The sequence below is a fragment of the Taudactylus pleione genome, unplaced genomic scaffold (assembly GCF_031769625.1).
Source record: "Taudactylus pleione unplaced genomic scaffold, aTauple2 ptg000156l, whole genome shotgun sequence".
Classification (NCBI taxonomy): domain Eukaryota; kingdom Metazoa; phylum Chordata; class Amphibia; order Anura; family Myobatrachidae; genus Taudactylus; species Taudactylus pleione.
The window spans coordinates 13,333,890-13,351,258 of record NW_028284558.1 but is presented as its reverse complement, the minus strand read 5'-3'; the positions used below and the strand labels follow the sequence as shown (position 1 = coordinate 13,351,258).

Genomic DNA, 17,369 nt, shown 5'->3' with positions numbered 1-17,369 from the left:
TAAAATTGTGAAATATGCACAAATAGAATTATAACCTGTAAATTTCCACCTCACATGCCTCACAAGCCTCTTCCATCATCTGCTTCAGGTAAAGAACTGCTCACAGCCAATAGGGTAGAAGGTGTTGAAGACCTGACTTTTGACTGGATCTCCAAGAACCTCTATTGGACAGACCCGAGATATAGGAGCATCAGTGTTATGAGGCTGGCAGATAAATCTAGAAGAGCCATCATTCAGAATTTAAATCAACCGCGCTCAGTCGTGGTGCATCCGATGATGGGGTAAACTTGGATTTAACCTTTTATTTCTATTTTTCGTGACTGTGCTTTTGTGGGTTTTTTTTTTACTCAATCAGTAACAAAATTAATGGAGACTGTTGTATTTCTCATGCTCCTGTATCTTTCACTTTCAACTAATCATCCTTTCTCTGCTGTTGGCAAATGACCATGCTGGGAGGAGAGTGTAACGTGATACATTGCATGAAAGGAAAATGCTATAAAGTTATCATTAGAACTTCTGTCTTTTCCTCACTTTTTTGCACATTGACATGAAGCCAGGAGCACCAGCCTTGTTCAGCTCAGTCATTTACTTTTAGAGTGCTTCTGTCTCCAGTTCCGAGATAAAGTTCCATATTTTCTTTGAGATAGCTCATGATGTCTTCGTGGTAAGAGCTGATCTCTTGCATTTTCTCTTACATCTCTACACTTACATGTTTTAGCATTTCAGCATAGCGATTAGTGATAGAAATGACATCTTACGCTACATAGACATATATTATGTACGATAGTGTCATTACTCCCAGAGGCAATAGAAGCGATTGCCTCCGGGCGCTAAGTGTTAAATGGATGGAGGGGCACCAGTAGGGGAGCCAAGAGGAGGGTAGGTCTCCTAAAGAATGGCAGGGGCCGTAGTCACATTTCCATGGTTCACAGCTTGTTATTCAGTGTAGTTTGGTCCTTGAATATCAGGAAGAGCACAGTACAGTAGTGCCTCTCCACGGCACATGAATCAGAAGCTGGAACCTTCAGACAGAGACTGTCGTTTGGTGTGTTTCACGAATGTATGGCTCTTGAGGAGCATAGTGTTACATGAAGGTCGAAGGCTGCACAAACAGTCTGTGTGGTCATTGGCTGACATGATTTTCCTACCTGATCAGATTTTAATAACTCAACAAGTCTCAAGTGTGTAGTAAACTGCTTGGTCCCTTCTATACTAATGCCCCCAGGACTTCCCTTTTTCCTTTATGCCCCCTTTACGTTTTACGAATTGCGTAAATCACTCTTTTTATATTTTTCCCTGTATATATATATTACAAGGAACGTCTATTGTATTATTGCTGTCTCGACTGCAATTCAGCTAAATACTTTGTTACCCTGATCCTCCCCCTCCTTTTTTTTCATTTTTTCTTTTTTTCCTTCAACTTGTTAATAACAAAAACTGCTGGATCCCTCATTCAAACATGTGTTAAATAATGTACTCACTGGTATGTGGATATAATATAAATTAATTTGAAATGGTATTACTTAAATAAAACCAACATTTCACAGCTTCTGAATGAGGATTTCCAAGGAGTTACATTATGGGCCTGTTCTCTATTCTGTGTTTTTTTTCTGCATATCTTAATTTGAAACCAGTGTAAGTGGGCTGCCCCTGCAGCTGGTAAGTTACACTCACATCTAGTCTGATGGCTTTGTGCCAGATACCAACAACATGAAGATTGAGCTGCACATAGTATTCAAAGCACAAACATAATTGCAGTTGTAAAGCCATAACTCTGCATAGTTCAACCACTTATCATCTGAAAATTAGGCATATTTACTTATTCATTTATTTTTTCTATTATTTAGGTTTCTTTATTGGACTGACTGGTACCGGCCAGCTAAAATCATGAGGTCTTGGTGTGATGGATCACATGCATCACCAATTGTCAATGCAAGTCTTGGATGGCCCAATGGTTTAGCTATGGATTGGAGGTGAAATAATGCAGAAAAGATTGCTTTCTTATATAATAACAATTTCTCAAGCTGTTTTTGCCCAGTAGGGGATTGTGATAATAAGCTAGTTTGAGACTTTACTAGAGTTTTATTGGGTTAATATGTATCTTCCTTTCCATTTCCTTTATTAGTATTTTATTAAGTATTCACAGCCTCTCTAAAGAACAATAGTGGACAGGGTCCAGATTTATGGTATTATATAATTTTTATTTTATTGAACTTTTTGGTACGCCTAGCTAAAACCATGACATCTTGGTGTGGATCCTTATAATAGTTGTCAATGTGTTTTCAGGACTTATTTGAAATAATAGTCCACTGATGATTGCTCCCATATTTATACATGTTTTCTTCTCAATCATGTTTTCATTTTGTAAACAGCGCAATGAGAATATTTTGGGTGGATGCATTTTTTGACAAAGTCGAACACAGCAACTTTGATGGCTCAGACAGACAAACACTTAGCAGAATAACACAGATGACTCACCCATTTGGTCTTACTATCTACGGAGGTAAGAGACCAATAAGAGAACAGAGATTCTCATACTGTATGTCTGCATATTGCTAAGTGTATTCAGCATAAGGCACTTAGTTACATTAGCTTTCATTGTGCTTACTATTATATAGTTTACGTGGCATGGTCCTTATCACAAGTTGACATTTACAATGATGGCATGTGTCCAGTATGATACTGCCCTAAGCCTTGGAATAAAATGTAATCTCTACTCTATCACATTCACATATGTGTAACTGCCCTGGCGGGCTAGCTTACTGCTTCCCCAAACCAGTTTTAGTGCACAGACGTAAACCGTATTGCATGTGCGCAGTGGAACTGTAAGCTCAGATTTTGGCTTCAGTCCCACTTAGTTAAAATAAAAAAATACAATTTAAATGTATTTAAAAGCTGAAGACTGCCTAGCGCTAAAAATATGGTGTTAAAGGAAAAGGTATCACAGCAGTACAAGTAGCACTGCCATACTTGATAAATAGATTTCCCCATATCATTGGAGGTAACCATTTTCATACATTAAGTAATGGGATGATATGCCTTATCACAATATACGCCCTCTGAGTGTGTGAGTGTGTAGTGCTTGTTAATCGAAAATTAGATTTGCAACATATATTGTTTGTTTTAATCCAGGCTATGCGTACATAAGTGACTGGCGACTGAAAGCAATAGTGCGTGTCCGAAAATATGATGGAGGAGAGATGACCATTATTCGCAGAGGAATTAATAACATTGCACATGTGAAATCATTTGACGCAAGTATCCAGACAGGTAAGGCAAGCTGTTTACAAAGACAATGGAATAAATGGAATAGCCTATGAGATGCAGGCATCGGTGAGTTCCTGATGAGTCTGTCCGAAGTTTTAAAGGTTGGTTTTGCCTATTAAATGATTGTCCCATTAAAACATCGGGCAGACTTGCTGGGAACTCACTGATGCCTGCATATCGCAACCTATTACATTTGCCCCAAGAGGGACTAATTCAGAGACTGACACAATTCCGCAGATTGAGTGATTGTTTGCCATTGCGTAAAGTAATGTTTTTAAAAAGTAAAGAAAATAATACCTGTTCTTTTATATTTGCGTCTTGTTTGATTTGCTTTTAATAAAACAAGAGGCAAATGCACCTCCCTCCCCCTGCTAATAACAGGAGCAGATGCGCCAGGAACTCAACAGGAGATCTAGTTGCTCTGTCAATACAAAACATTGGCAAAACAAAAACAGTACCCGATTCATACACATGGCTGGGAAGTGGCTGGAAAGGTAGATAATGAAGGGGTATATTTAATAAAGTGCTGGTTTATAGACGTAGAGCTGTTGCCCATAGCAACCAATCAGATTCTACTTATCATTTCTCCAGCTCGTTTCTAGAAGACAGTAGCTAGAATCTGATTGGTTGCTAAGTGTGCACTTCTAGGTGCACTTTCAGTTTGCAGAGGCATCTTTCAAGAATAGAAACTAGGCATACACCGTGAATTTAAAGGCCTGATTTAGAGGTGGACGTACTGCCGATGTCGGACGATTGTGTCCGTACAGAGTTGCTGTTGTATATGATACTCTCTCCAATCCGCTGGATCAGATGACATATCGTCTGATGTGTACCCACCATAAAGATGCACCAATCGGTATTATAGCGTGTATGTACGTTGATAGTGGCCTTCTCAGTCCTTGCACATTCAGGGGTCTATTTACTAAGCACTGTTAGGAGACAGAGTGAAAAGTGATAAGGTGCCAGCCAATCAGCTCCTAACTGCCATCTCACAGGCTGTGTTTGAAAAATGACAATTGGGAGCAGATTGGCTGGCACCTTACCACTTTTCACTCTGTCTCCTAACACTGCTTAGTAAATAGACCCCTCAGACACACGGATGTACACCAGTGAAGTACTTTGTAGCGGCTTTGCATAAAGTCACTGACAGATGGCTGCCAGCAACCGCAGTCGCTTCTGCATCCACTTCTGAATCAGGCTCTAAAGCCTCTGCATTTGTGCTTGTCCTGTTGTAGAATTATTCTATATACTTTGTATTTGCATACATATAATATAGTCTTTATTCATCACAGGGTTCAATCAATGCAACAGAGCAGCAAATCCAAACGGAGATTGCAGTCACTTTTGTTTCCCAGTCCCTAATTTACAGAGGGTTTGTGGCTGCCCCTATGGGATGAAGCTGCAACCTGGTCAAATCACATGTGTGGAAGATCCATCGGGTGAACCCCCAACAATGCAATGTGGGGTTTATTCATTTGCCTGTGCAAATGGCAAGTGTGTGTCTGGTTATTTCCGCTGTGATGGTGTTGATGACTGTCATGACAACAGCGATGAACAGAATTGTGGATCACAAAGTACGTAATCATTTTATAGTCAGTGATTGTGTTTCTGTTTTTGTGGCTGTGCATATTAAACTGTCTTTGTGTGAATGAGTGTTTATGTTGTGTTTGCAGTTGTGCATAGACAGCTGTGTTTGTGTGAGTGTTTATATTGTGTTTGCAGTTGTGCATAGTAAGCTATGTTTATGTTGTGTTTGCATTTGTGTTTAGTATGCTGTGTTTGTGTGAGTGTTTATGTTGTGTTTACAGTTGTGCATAGTAAGTTGTGTTTGTGTGAGTGTTTATGTTGTGTTTGCAGTTGTGCATAGTATGCTGTGTTTGTGTGAGTGTTTATGTTGTGTTTGCAGTTGTGCATAGTATGCTGTGTTTGTGTGAGTGTTTATGTTGTGTTTGCAGTTGTGCATAGTATGCTGTGTTTGTGTGTGTGTTTATGTTGTGTATGCAGTTGTGCATAGTATGCTGTGTTTGTGTGAGTGTGTATGTTGTGTTTGCAGTTGTGCATAGTATGTTGTGTTTGTGTGTGTGTTTATGTTGTGTTTGCAGTTGTGCATAGTATGCTGTGTTTGTTTGAGTGTTTATGTTGTGTTTGCAGTTGTGCATAGTATGCTGTGTTTGTGTGAGTGTTTATGTTGTGTTTGCAGTTGTGCATAGTATGCTGTGTTTGTGTGTGTGTTTATGTTGTGTTTGCAGTTGTGCATAGTATGCTGTGTTTGTTTGAGTGTTTATGTTGTGTTTGCAGTTGTGCATAGTATGCTGTGTTTGTATGAGTGTTTATGTTGTGTTTGCAGTTGTGCATAGTATGCTGTTTTTGTGTGTGTGTTTATGTTGTGTTTGCAGTTGTGCATAGTATGCTGTGTTTGTGTGAGTGTTTATGTTGTGTTTGCAGTTGTGCATAGTATGCTGTGTTTGTGTGAGTGTTTATGTTGTGTTTGCCGTTGTGCATAGTATGCTGTGTTTGTGTGAGTGTTTATGTTGTGTTTGCAGTTGTGCATAGTATGCTGTGTTTGTGTGAGTGTTATGTTGTGTTTGCAGTTGTGCATCGTAAGCTGTGTTTGTGTGAGTGTTTATGTTGTGTTTGCAGTTGTGCATAGTATGCTGTGTTTGTGTGAGTGTTTATGTTGTGTTTGCAGTTGTGCATAGTATGCTGTTTTTGTGTGTGTGTTTATGTTGTGTTTGCAGTTGTGCATAGTATGCTGTGTTTGTGTGAGTGTTTATGTTGTGTTTGCAGTTGTGCATAGTATGCTGTGTTTGTGTGAGTGTTATGTTGTGTTTGCAGTTGTTCATCGTAAGCTGTGTTTGTGTGAGTGTTTATGTTGTGTTTGCAGTTGTGCATAGTATGCTGTGGTGTGAGTGTTATGTTGTGTTTGCAGTTGTGCATCGTAAGCTGTGTTTGTGTGAGTGTTTATGTTGTGTTTGCAGTTGTGCATAGTATGCTGTGTTTGTTTGAGTGTTTATGTTGTGTTTGCAGTTGTGCATAGTATGCTGTGTTTGTATGAGTGTTTATGTTGTGTTTGCAGTTGTGCATCGTAAGCTGTGTTTGTGTGAGTGTTTATGTTGTGTTTGCAGTTGTGCATAGTATGCTGTGGTGTGAGTGTTATGTTGTGTTTGCAGTTGTGCATCGTAAGCTGTGTTTGTGTGAGTGTACATAATGGCAATGAAAGCAGTTGGTAATGCTAATTATTAGTATATTTTCTGGTCCTTATGGAAATGTTGCATATAATATTTGCAAGTCAGCTACAAAAAATTATTAGAAATTATGTAATTTCACTATATCTAATCATTATCGTACATCAAAACACTGCTTTGAAAATTATAATTTAAAGTGTATAACTTTCTTTGGAAATTTAGAAGTTTTGATGATTAAATAACATTTCAACATTTTCACAAGTTAATATTACTAGGCTAACATGAAATAGTTTAGTATTGATGCAGAAGACTGCCATATCATGTTCATCAATGCTTGTTGTTTCATACAGATCTCACGTGTTCCTCCAGAGCATATACGTGCAGCAATGGGCAGTGCATACCACGGAACTGGCAATGTGATAAGCACAATGACTGCATTGATGGAAGTGATGAGCGGAACTGTCCGACTCAGGGTCCTCGATCATGTCCTGCCACCTCTTACACCTGTAATAATAACAACTGCATTCCCCGCATATGGCTCTGTGACACTGATAATGACTGCGGCGATGGATCAGATGAATTGAATTGTAGTAAGTGTTCATAAATAGCTTGAGAGAGTGGAGGGCAGAATGGGGCCAATATACTAGTATATACTGTATGTATGGCCCGATCTTTGATCTGATTTCCATTTGATACAATATGATATATAGGTTGGATCTTTAATTGCCCTGTTCGCGCTGTCAGAAAAGTGTTCTGATCTATTGTGTAGATGGAGAGAGTCTAATGTGTGAATTAAGGATATTACAAACAAAAATTGTGCTTTCTCACCCATATCTAAACTTTATATTTCCAACTTACATTATGATATTTATTGTGACAATGTTTGTAGATTTCACAGGTACCTGTGAGCCAGGCCAGTTCCAGTGTCCAGATCATCGCTGCATTGATGCATTTTATGCTTGTGATGGAGACCAAGATTGTGTTGATGGCTCTGATGAAAGAAACTGCGGTAAGTGTTATCAATAATCAATGCAAAGTCCTGAACTTAGCAGATGTGGTTTTATTACAGGTAACATTTTTTGTTTCGCTTAGTTTACAACTGCACATCCTTACAATTTGCATGTGTGAGTGGGAAGCAGTGTATCAGCAGCTTCTACCAGTGTGATGGCGTTTTCGATTGCAATGACCACTCTGACGAATCTAACTGCCGTAAGTAAATTAACTATGCAAGTGTATTTCATTCTGTTATATTAGTAATATTTGTATAATTGGGCAGTGAAGATGGTATTATGAAACTATTTACTTTATAAGGGTCCTTCCCTTGAAACTCTTACTGGCCTTCACAATATACAGACAAGACAGGTTATTATGGTTTATTTGTAACCGGAATACTGAACTCTGCAGCTTGTACATTGGGGAGTTAAAACAAACACAGGGCCTGATTCAGACCCGCTCGCGAGCGCTGAGCGCTCGCAAGCGGGTCGATGTTGGCCCAGTGCGCATGTGCACGACGGAGGCGGCTCTGTCGTGCACATGCACGAGACCCGCATAGCGACGGGCAAGCCGTCGCTCCGGGTCTCGCTACAAAGGGGGCGTGCTGTCGATGTTGAGTGACAGCACGCCCCCTTTGGTGGGCGTGCTGGGAGCGTGGCTGCCCAGACGGAGGCGTTCCCATGGGAATGCCTACCGCCTGGGGCCGGCCCCACTGACATCACAAGTGATGTCAGTGGGGGTGCCTTTGGCTCTGATAGAGCCGAAAGCACTCCAGGGCTTGCGGCAACGAGACCCTACCACAAGGGTCTCGTCGCAAGCCCGATGGTCTCGATGGTCTTGACCATCGCGTCCATCTTCCTGGCCGCTCGCTATAGCTGTGGGTGGTCACCCACAGTTATACGAGCAGCCAGGAGGCCACTCTAAAAGTTAAGAGGGACGGCCTTGATTCAGAGCGAGCACTCGGTCAGAGCGTCCGGCTCTGAATCAGGGCCTTAGATTGATGGCAGCAAAGGATGACAATGCAGAACATTCACAACAGAAGTTGAAAGCATTCACAATCTCATAGCTTCCAGTGTTGAAGATCTGCAGAATTGGGTCATTCAAATCTACTAGTTTACAAGAGTTCATTTGAATTTTGCACCTGTTAGGACAGGAATCACTGTCATCCAATCAGCTGCTACTTTCAGACACACCTCTTGTTCATAGTTGGGTAAATCCCAATGGTTACTGCATGCTATTTGGGATCACAAGATAGTTGTACAGAAGTACTTTGAGTTCTTCAAGTATATTTGTTTTTATACTTTCAGCAACAAGGCCGGCAGGGATGTGTCATCAACATGAATTCCAGTGCCAGTCCGACGGGACTTGCATCCCCTCAAACTGGGAATGTGATGGTCACCCAGATTGTGTTGATGGCTCAGATGAGCACCACAGTTGTCCAGTTAGAACCTGCTCTCCCTCCCAATTCCAGTGTGACAATGGAAACTGCATTTTTCGGGCTTGGATCTGCGATGGAGATAATGATTGCCGGGACATGAGCGATGAGAAAGCTTGTCCAACCCCACCTTTCAGCTGCCCTAGCAGTCTGTGGCAGTGCCCAGGCCTTAGTGTCTGTATCAACATCAGCAAAGTATGTGATAACACGCCAGACTGTCCCAATGGGGCTGATGAGTCTCCGCTTTGCAGTAAGTGTGCAAATGTAAAATCATTCCTTTGTAATGCAAACACAAAGTTGAGATCTCAGTGTTCCCTGAGAATCCTCAGTCCCCGAGACAATGTTTTCACTATTTTGATTTATAACTATTCTAACACGCAAAATGCTAATTTATTCTGCATGTAATATGAGAGATACTATCAGACATATAATCATGCTTCGAAAATCACCTCTTAAAATAATTTCATGGCTAGCCGTAGGGAGCGGCATTAATCACTGAAATGTTTTTCACCAATCTCTTCTAAGTATTGTAATACAATTCTTACAATCATGAATGTTAATTAATCAAATGTGCATGATTCACCCCTGATTTGTAATTTTTTTCTCACTTTTTTTCTTTCTTTCTCTTAAATCGATGCAAATGTTAAGATGAACCACAGCCAGGTATTGTGCATTTCTACAAATTATTTCCTTGTGATTGATATGTACAGTATATTATTTTCAAATTAACATATAGGGGTATATTTACTAAAGTGAGAGTTTTTAGTATAGATATGGAGATGTTGCCCATAGCAACCAATCAGATTCTAGCTACTATGTTCTAGAACAGTGTTGGCTAACCTTGACACTCCAGCTGTTATGGAACTACATAACCCAGCATGCACTGCTACAGTTTTGCTATTAGGGCATGCTAAAACTGTGGCAGGGCATGCTGGGATATATAGTTCCACAACAGCTGGAGTGTCAAGGTTAGCCAACACTGTTCTAGAAGGTGCTAGTTAACTGTTAAGTAGAATCTGATTGGTTGCTATGGGCACCATCTCTACTTCTAAAAACTCTCACTTTAGTAAACATACCCCATAGTGTCTATAGTGCAATCAATGCAGAGTATGGTCTATTGTCCTAATAATTAGTATTATTAATATTTGACAAGTTAGTAAACAGTGGTGAATTAGTTACAAGTCCGAATGCACACGCATCCTGCGATTACCAGCAGACTGTGCATGCACCGCACCATACAAACCTTACAGAGAATGCGAGAGCAGAGGGTTTGCTCTGTGTGTGGCTGCTTCTCTCTGTCTGTGAAAGAGGAATTTCTGGGAGGTTATCACAGAGTAGGATCATCTTGGAAAATAGTGGGCTGAGCGATGCATACGCATAATGCCACAAGGATACGCACATAGACGGACGTACATTATTCTCGCAGTAGAATATTATAGTAAATCTGGCAGCCACTGACGTCCACAATTGTTTCTGACTCAGAATCAAGTCCTCTGTAAATGTACTATGGTCTATAAATACTCTTTTATATACTTAAATACTTAGGGGGTCTATGGGCCTGATTCAGACCCGCTCGCGAGCGATGAGCGCTCGCAAGTGCGTCGATGGTGGCCCAGTGCGCATGCGCACGACGGAGCTGGCTCCATCGTGCGCATGCGTGAGACCCGGATAGCGACGGGCAAACCGTCGGTCCGGGTCTCGTACCAAAGGGGGCGTGCTGTCGAGTGGTCTTGAACATCGCGACCATCATCATGGTCGCTCGCTATAGCTGTGGGTGGTCCAGAGCGAGCACTCTGTCAGGGCGTCCGGCTCTGAATCAGGCCCTATGTACTAAGCAGTGATAAGTGACAGAGTGAAAAGTGATATGTCTGTGATAATGTGCCAGCCAATCAGCTCTCAACTGTCATCTCACAGGCTGTGTTTGAAAAATGACAGTTGGGAGCTGATTGGCTGGCACCTTATCACAGACTTATCACTTTTCACTATTTCTCTTATCACTGCTTAGTACATAGACCCCTTAGTGTTGAATTAACCTGATTTCTGATAATCTTGAAAAGAGTAACAAACTACGAAGCCATTTTATTTTTGTTTGAATAGAGAATAATTGCGTGTGTCCGTCAAAAAACAATTTTCTTCTGCATCACCGTTTCCAATTTTAAATTTGCCCTAGTATTAAATTCTTTATGATGGCTCTTACTGTAAAGAACCCGTCTTATCCCATTGACTGGTTTTCTTCAGGGCATCCCACATCCGATGTGCATGCAGTGTCGATGGTGCATGCAACCGTCTGATGTTTTGTGTCTGCGCATGCATCCGAATCGCACTATGGTTCCCCGCCGGGAGATGTACGAGTGAAATTATACACAGTAGCCTTGGTATTTCAATGGGCAGTGCTGAGAATAAATGGAGGGGGGGGTGTGTGGTTAGGCAGACGCTGGCATGTAGTTGACAGTGACTGCATCTTTTACTGCAGTAACGGAAACACAGGACGCCATTTTCAGATGGAGAAATTGCACATGCCATAGGGCTGGTGCACACTTCAAAGGTGCAGCCGATGGTGCGTGCAAAAACGCACTGAGACAAATTAGTGTCATAGCCAGTGGGCATCGCAGTAGGAAGACCATGGGCTCCAGAGGTGGGGCTGCAGTGCAGTCTAAAATTCAAATAGCGCAGCCACACCAACTGCCCCTCCATACATCAGACCCCTTTTTGAGTTTTGGACTGCGCTGCGGTCCCACCTCTGGAGCCGCCACTGGTCGCAGTATTATCATAAAGATGCAGACAAGGCTGCGGCAAAGACGTAGCCACGGCCTCGACTGTGTGCACTTCTAAATCAGGCCCTGATTGTTTAGTTTATTGCTTTAAACTTAAATGTGTTCATTATACTGCCCTCATAACTAAAATAAAGTATTAAAAGGTTTATAAATATATTTAGAATTATTCTTAAAAAAATGTCCAAAATCCTCATTAACTTGACTCTTGTGTCCACTGTTATGAGAATGAGCATAACACGGAAATGTTGTTGTTCTGTTGTTGTGAATAGACAAAGAGAGCTGTACTGACAGCAATGGTGGTTGCACACAAGACTGCATTCAGGGACCTTTCGGAGCTCAGTGTATTTGCCGAGTCGGATACCAGCTTTTAAATGACTCTAAGACATGTGAAGATATCAACGAGTGCCTCATTCCGGGGTATTGCAGTCAGGCCTGTAATAATGAAAGGGGATCATTCAGATGTAACTGTGATGAGGGTTATATTTTGGAACCCAATGGAAGAACATGTAAAGCTTCAGGTATGTAGCTGAAAATATGAAAATTCCTCACCGCACCCATTATAAATACGCCTATGACTTTATGTACAGTAATAGCCTTATTCTATATTACTTATTATCACAGAATTTGGTAATCTACTGCTGTTGGTGGCGAGTCGTAACCAGATTGTCGCTGACAATATCACTACACAAGCTCACAACATTTACTCTGTGATCCGAGATGGACGCAATATAGTCGCCATAGATTTTGATTCAGTCACTAATCGAATTTATTGGTCTGATACGACACAGGATAGAATATGGAGTGCTTATGTCAACGGAACAGACAGGAAAGTTGTACGTATTACACTTATTTTTCGGTGAATTACTGCAATTTGTATTTTGCAGCTTTATAAATAATAATATGATGTTGCTGTTGCCATAAGCAATTGTGAAATTGATACAAATGCTGTCCTGTAAGGAGCTGCCTCTTCGGTATTGATTTAGCAAAGTCTGGTTTAGCTTTTCATTACAGCAGATAGTACAGAGCAACAGTGCTCATAACCTGGGCTTTTTACAGTACATAGCGAGTGGCTGGGTGGAGACAGCATTGAGGTCGCCCTGCAAATGCATAAACCATACCCAAGCTGGGAAAGCTGGGCTGGTCAGTGTATAATAGGTACAACTACATTGTGTGGCATTATAGTGGAGAGTAATTATAGTGGCATGAAAAGTCCACAGTCAGAATGCAAAACATTGGCTGTAGTTCGATAACCAATATGTTGACATAAAAATGTCGACATGGTTCCTATGTCGACAAGTTCATAATGTCGACTTGTTGGGGAGTGAACAAGCAGACTTGTTCACTCCCCAATATCTGGAAATCACTACTCATCAATGCTTATATTCATTCTGTTAGTTATACTGCTAGTGGCTAGGTGAGTCTGTCCTTCCTAAGGCTGGGTACACACTTGGGCGACGGCCATCCGTCCCAACATCAGAACAATTACCCGTCAACAGTGATTGTGCGTCCACTCCACACTGGACGACTTTAATGAACGATGTAACGATCACTGTTACGTCATTCACTAATAATGCACTGGTTGCTAGCGATATCGCTAGATTTGATGTGCAGCACATCAAACCTGGCGACCATGGCTAGCGACCGCAGGAGCCCGCAAACATGCGTACACACTGAGCGATGTAGGCGATATGCCATTACAAAACGGCATATCATCCCGACATCACTCCATTGTGTACCTGGCTTAAGAAAGTAAAAACAGCAATCATGCAAAAAAGTTGAGATTTACTTTTTGAGAGTTGTAGGGAAATGATTTCATAAAAGAGACTGGGTGCTGCATTAAACCTGCCTCCAACAGACAGCAAATGGGTAGGGGCCTATTTTGGGCTCAAGCATACAGCAAGTTTTGATAATCCTTCTATAGAAATCAGTAAACAAGTTTCCAAAAGCAACCAATGAGATTCTAGCTATAATTTATCTAGTATATTCTTTAAAATGATAGCTAGGAGCTAATTGGTTGCTATGGGCAAGCTCTCCACCTATCCTCTTTAGAAGATTTAATACATCTCCACCTAAGAAAAGACTGAACCCTCCGGCCTTGAAAGTCAAGGAGATTATTGATTCACATAAGAGAGGGTTAGCCTCTATGGGGGTGATTCAGCCTAGGACGGAATTACAAAGATGCACACAAGCAGCTTTGCAACTCTATCCTTGTTCATATGCAAATGTAGCAGGAGGTGTCTGACACCCTCTGCTGCATCTGCGATCCCAGCACTGCGGCCGCAGTCGCAGGCTGGGATAACCATCGTGACCATTGGTCCCCGCCCCCTTCACACAGCACTTCAAATATTCTCACTGGGCGACTCAATGGAAAAAAGATAAATATAATTTAGTTATAAACAACTGAAAACAAAGTCCTAAAGGTAAAGATTAAAAATGCTGATATTCAAGATGATAGATTGGCAGCCATTGTAAATAAACGTTATAATCAGAGGTCATGTTTTCCACAGATATTTGACAGCGGTGTCACTGTAACGGAAAGCCTTGCTGTGGACTGGGTGGGCCGAAACCTTTATTGGACGGACTATATCTTGGAAACAATCGAAGTCTCTAAGCTTGATGGGACCCACAGGACCGTGCTCATTAGTGAAAATGTGACAAACCCTCGAGGACTTGTGTTAGATCCCAGAACAGAGTAAGAAAATGTACATACTTATTGGTGGTGATGGAGAAGAGTACACATGAGCAAACCTCCCACTGTTCACAATATTTTCACAAATCTTTATTAATGGCTCAAGCCATAAAATGTTATTTATGGTGCACAAATTTCAAGTTTTTTCAACATTTTTTTATTTATTTTTGTTTTAATAGTATTGTATTAGAAAAATCCATATTTTAAAATCTAAATTTTATTATTTTTTTAAATGTAAAACTCTTTTGTTCTGATTACAAACTGTTGAAGTGTGGTAGCCGCTAAAAACTTACATTCATAGAACTTTGGAAATGTCCCCAAACTTTATGCTCTTCTCTAGTAAAGTGACATAAATGGGGCCTATTTCAGAGTTGTACGCTATATGCTAATATATATGCTGATGCCACAGGAGGCATCTGAAGGCAAAAGACGGCCACTGCCGACGTCACAGATCCGCGGGCACTGCCGACATTGCAGATCCGAAGAAACTTAGGCTTACTCAAAATGGACATCTGTCTTGCCCCCAAATGGCCAGAGCCTGACACTGCGACCGGAGCTGCAGCTGCATCGCAGCACATGCACACAGGAGCTCCGTCGCATGCACAGTCCACCCACCATCAGAATTGCACGTACTCCATAGGGTTAGCGTACAACTCTGAATCAGGCCCATAATATTGTAAATATAAGGTATTGGATGGATGTGCAAAGTGCAACAATGTTTTGTTTTTCTGGCAGTGCTCGTGTGATGTTTTGGAGTGACTGGGGCAGAAATCCCAGAATTGAGAGAGCCAGTATGGATGGAGCCTTGCGCACTGTTATAATTTCAGAGAAGATTTATTGGCCCAATGGGCTAACTATTGACTATCCAACCAAGCGCCTTTATTTTGCTGATGCCTACCTTGACTACATTGATTTTTGCGATTACGATGGGAAGAACAGAAGGCAAGCATTGGCTAGTGATTTGGTGAGTTGATTTCTTTATTAATTCTCCGGAATTTAACTTTGGCAAAATTCACAAACAAGCAAAAAAATATTTATTATTATCTTCTAACAGGTGCTACAACACCCGCATGCAATTGCCATATTTGAAGATTACATTTATTGGAGTGATCGACACAGCAACCGGGTCATTCGTGCCAATAAGTGGCATGGTGGCAACCAAACAGTCATGATTTATAACATCCAACAACCAATGGGCATCTCAGCAGTTCACCCTGTTAAACAGCCTAGAGGTAAGACAAAAAAGCTCCTCACATACAACTGTCTATTTAATAAAGCAGGATATTTATAACATGTATATTTTAAAATATTTTGACAAGCTTATCTTTCTGTCCTGCATTTAAAGTGATTCATTTATTTATTCCTGGTAATAACTGAACAGATTAAACTAGAATTGGCATATTTTCAATTTGCATGGGAGAAATATAGTTTACAGCATCAGGGTTGTATTAACACAAGGGGGGGGGCGTGCTCAGTGGCCCCCCAGCTCCTCTGCATCTTACATTGTGTCAGCGAGCAGGTCCTTCCTCCTCTCTGGTGCCATCTTCCCGGTGGCATTTGTGAGTGAGAGCAAAGGCTCTTTGCTTTCACTCCACAGCGCCATCTTCCAGAAGTTATCACTGGAAAGATGGTGCCGCGGAGGAGGAGGGTGTCCCTTGTATATTCTGGGTGCAGAGTGTGCACCCATTACAAATACGTTTATATACAGCATATAATGTATTCCAATAACCGTCTTATTTTATGTAGAGTTTTGATGACATAAAAAGAAGTCTCAAAACTCTCACCTATATTATGGGGCTAATGTAGTGTTTTTCAGTGTTTGGCAATAAATAACAATTCAATTTGCTTTTTTTAGATCTAATTTGTTGGCGATATTTAGCAATGTTTGCTTGTCAGGATAGTGTTCCCAAAAAGAGACTGACAGGCTGTAACTGTGAAGCACAAGACTTCACTTCATAGATGCCCGGAGCTGCCAGAGAGGGATCTGAAGTTCCCTCTTCTGAGATATTAGAATTAGATATTAGAATTAGCTAAACTGGCCAAGCTCTGAGAAGCTACGCTTTTGGAGCTTGGTAAATTGGCCCAGACCGCAGTCCACATTGATAAATGTGATTGTGTCTCTGATATCTCCACCCAAGTGTTGTATAATGAATCAGTGTTGAACTGAAATACAGTATCTGTAATAGGACAGTGAAACTTGATACATGTTGTATACATCACTGAAAATAAATATAACATGTAACAAGCAAGACTAGAAAAACTTGAATTGGTCAGTACTAATAGTACTGTCAGAGGCGGATTTAGGGGTCAGCCACATCCCTCAGTACAATATTATTGTAACTACCCGCCCCCCTTTCACAACTGCCCTCAGACTTCGTAGTTACGGCAGTTAAGTTTAACTGCAGAGCCGCCCAGCGGCAGTGACAGGCGGCTCTGTATAGACATCATGATAGTGTCACTGCTGGTTAGGGTCTGCCCCATAATGCTGAAGCCTTCTGGCAGAAAGCAATTAGGCAGGTAGCCCCAATCTCGCCTGCACCTCCTGCACGCATCGCCATCTGCGACCCTGCCCCTGGTGTTACATAAAAAAAGGATCAGGGGCTCTGGAGCAGGGGTGGGAAGTCTGCTGTACTTCCCCCAGCATGTGGCGCCCTTAGACACATACTTCACGAGCCTAATGGGAAATCCACCACTGCTAAGGTGCGTACACACTACACGATATGCTCCCTGAGCGATATTGTGTAGTGCTCAATGTCGTTCATGACATTGAGCACACCCGCTGAACGATATCATTAATGATATCGTTCAGCGCCGGGCTCTCTCCCCCATTCCCCAACATGCAGCAACCTGACGAGATCGTCAGGTTGGCCTGCATGTCAGCCCGATGAACGATGATGACGAACGACCCGCGGGAACGCGCGTCGTCGTTATCGTTCATCGTTTTGGGGTTAAAAATGGACGATAAAGTGGACGACTGAATGATAACTATATCGTTATCGTTCAGTCGTCCACTTTATCGCCCAGTG

General features: G+C 41.6%; 1 protein-coding gene across 1 annotated transcript in view; it reads left to right on the top strand.

Annotated features, from left to right (window-relative positions):
• Positions 1–17,369, top strand: part of LRP2 (LDL receptor related protein 2) — a 310,836-nt gene that overhangs the window by 120,802 nt on the left and 172,665 nt on the right. The window contains exons 17-31 of the mRNA XM_088474855.1: positions 89–281; positions 1,848–1,973; positions 2,373–2,503; positions 3,133–3,270; positions 4,560–4,841; positions 6,803–7,042; positions 7,342–7,461; positions 7,545–7,661; positions 8,753–9,130; positions 9,529–9,543; positions 11,924–12,172; positions 12,276–12,487; positions 14,162–14,346; positions 15,079–15,307; positions 15,398–15,575. Coding sequence (XP_088330981.1) covers positions 89–281; positions 1,848–1,973; positions 2,373–2,503; positions 3,133–3,270; positions 4,560–4,841; positions 6,803–7,042; positions 7,342–7,461; positions 7,545–7,661; positions 8,753–9,130; positions 9,529–9,543; positions 11,924–12,172; positions 12,276–12,487; positions 14,162–14,346; positions 15,079–15,307; positions 15,398–15,575 — 2,793 coding nt within the window. The remainder of the gene's footprint in view (positions 1–88; positions 282–1,847; positions 1,974–2,372; positions 2,504–3,132; positions 3,271–4,559; positions 4,842–6,802; positions 7,043–7,341; positions 7,462–7,544; positions 7,662–8,752; positions 9,131–9,528; positions 9,544–11,923; positions 12,173–12,275; positions 12,488–14,161; positions 14,347–15,078; positions 15,308–15,397; positions 15,576–17,369) is intronic.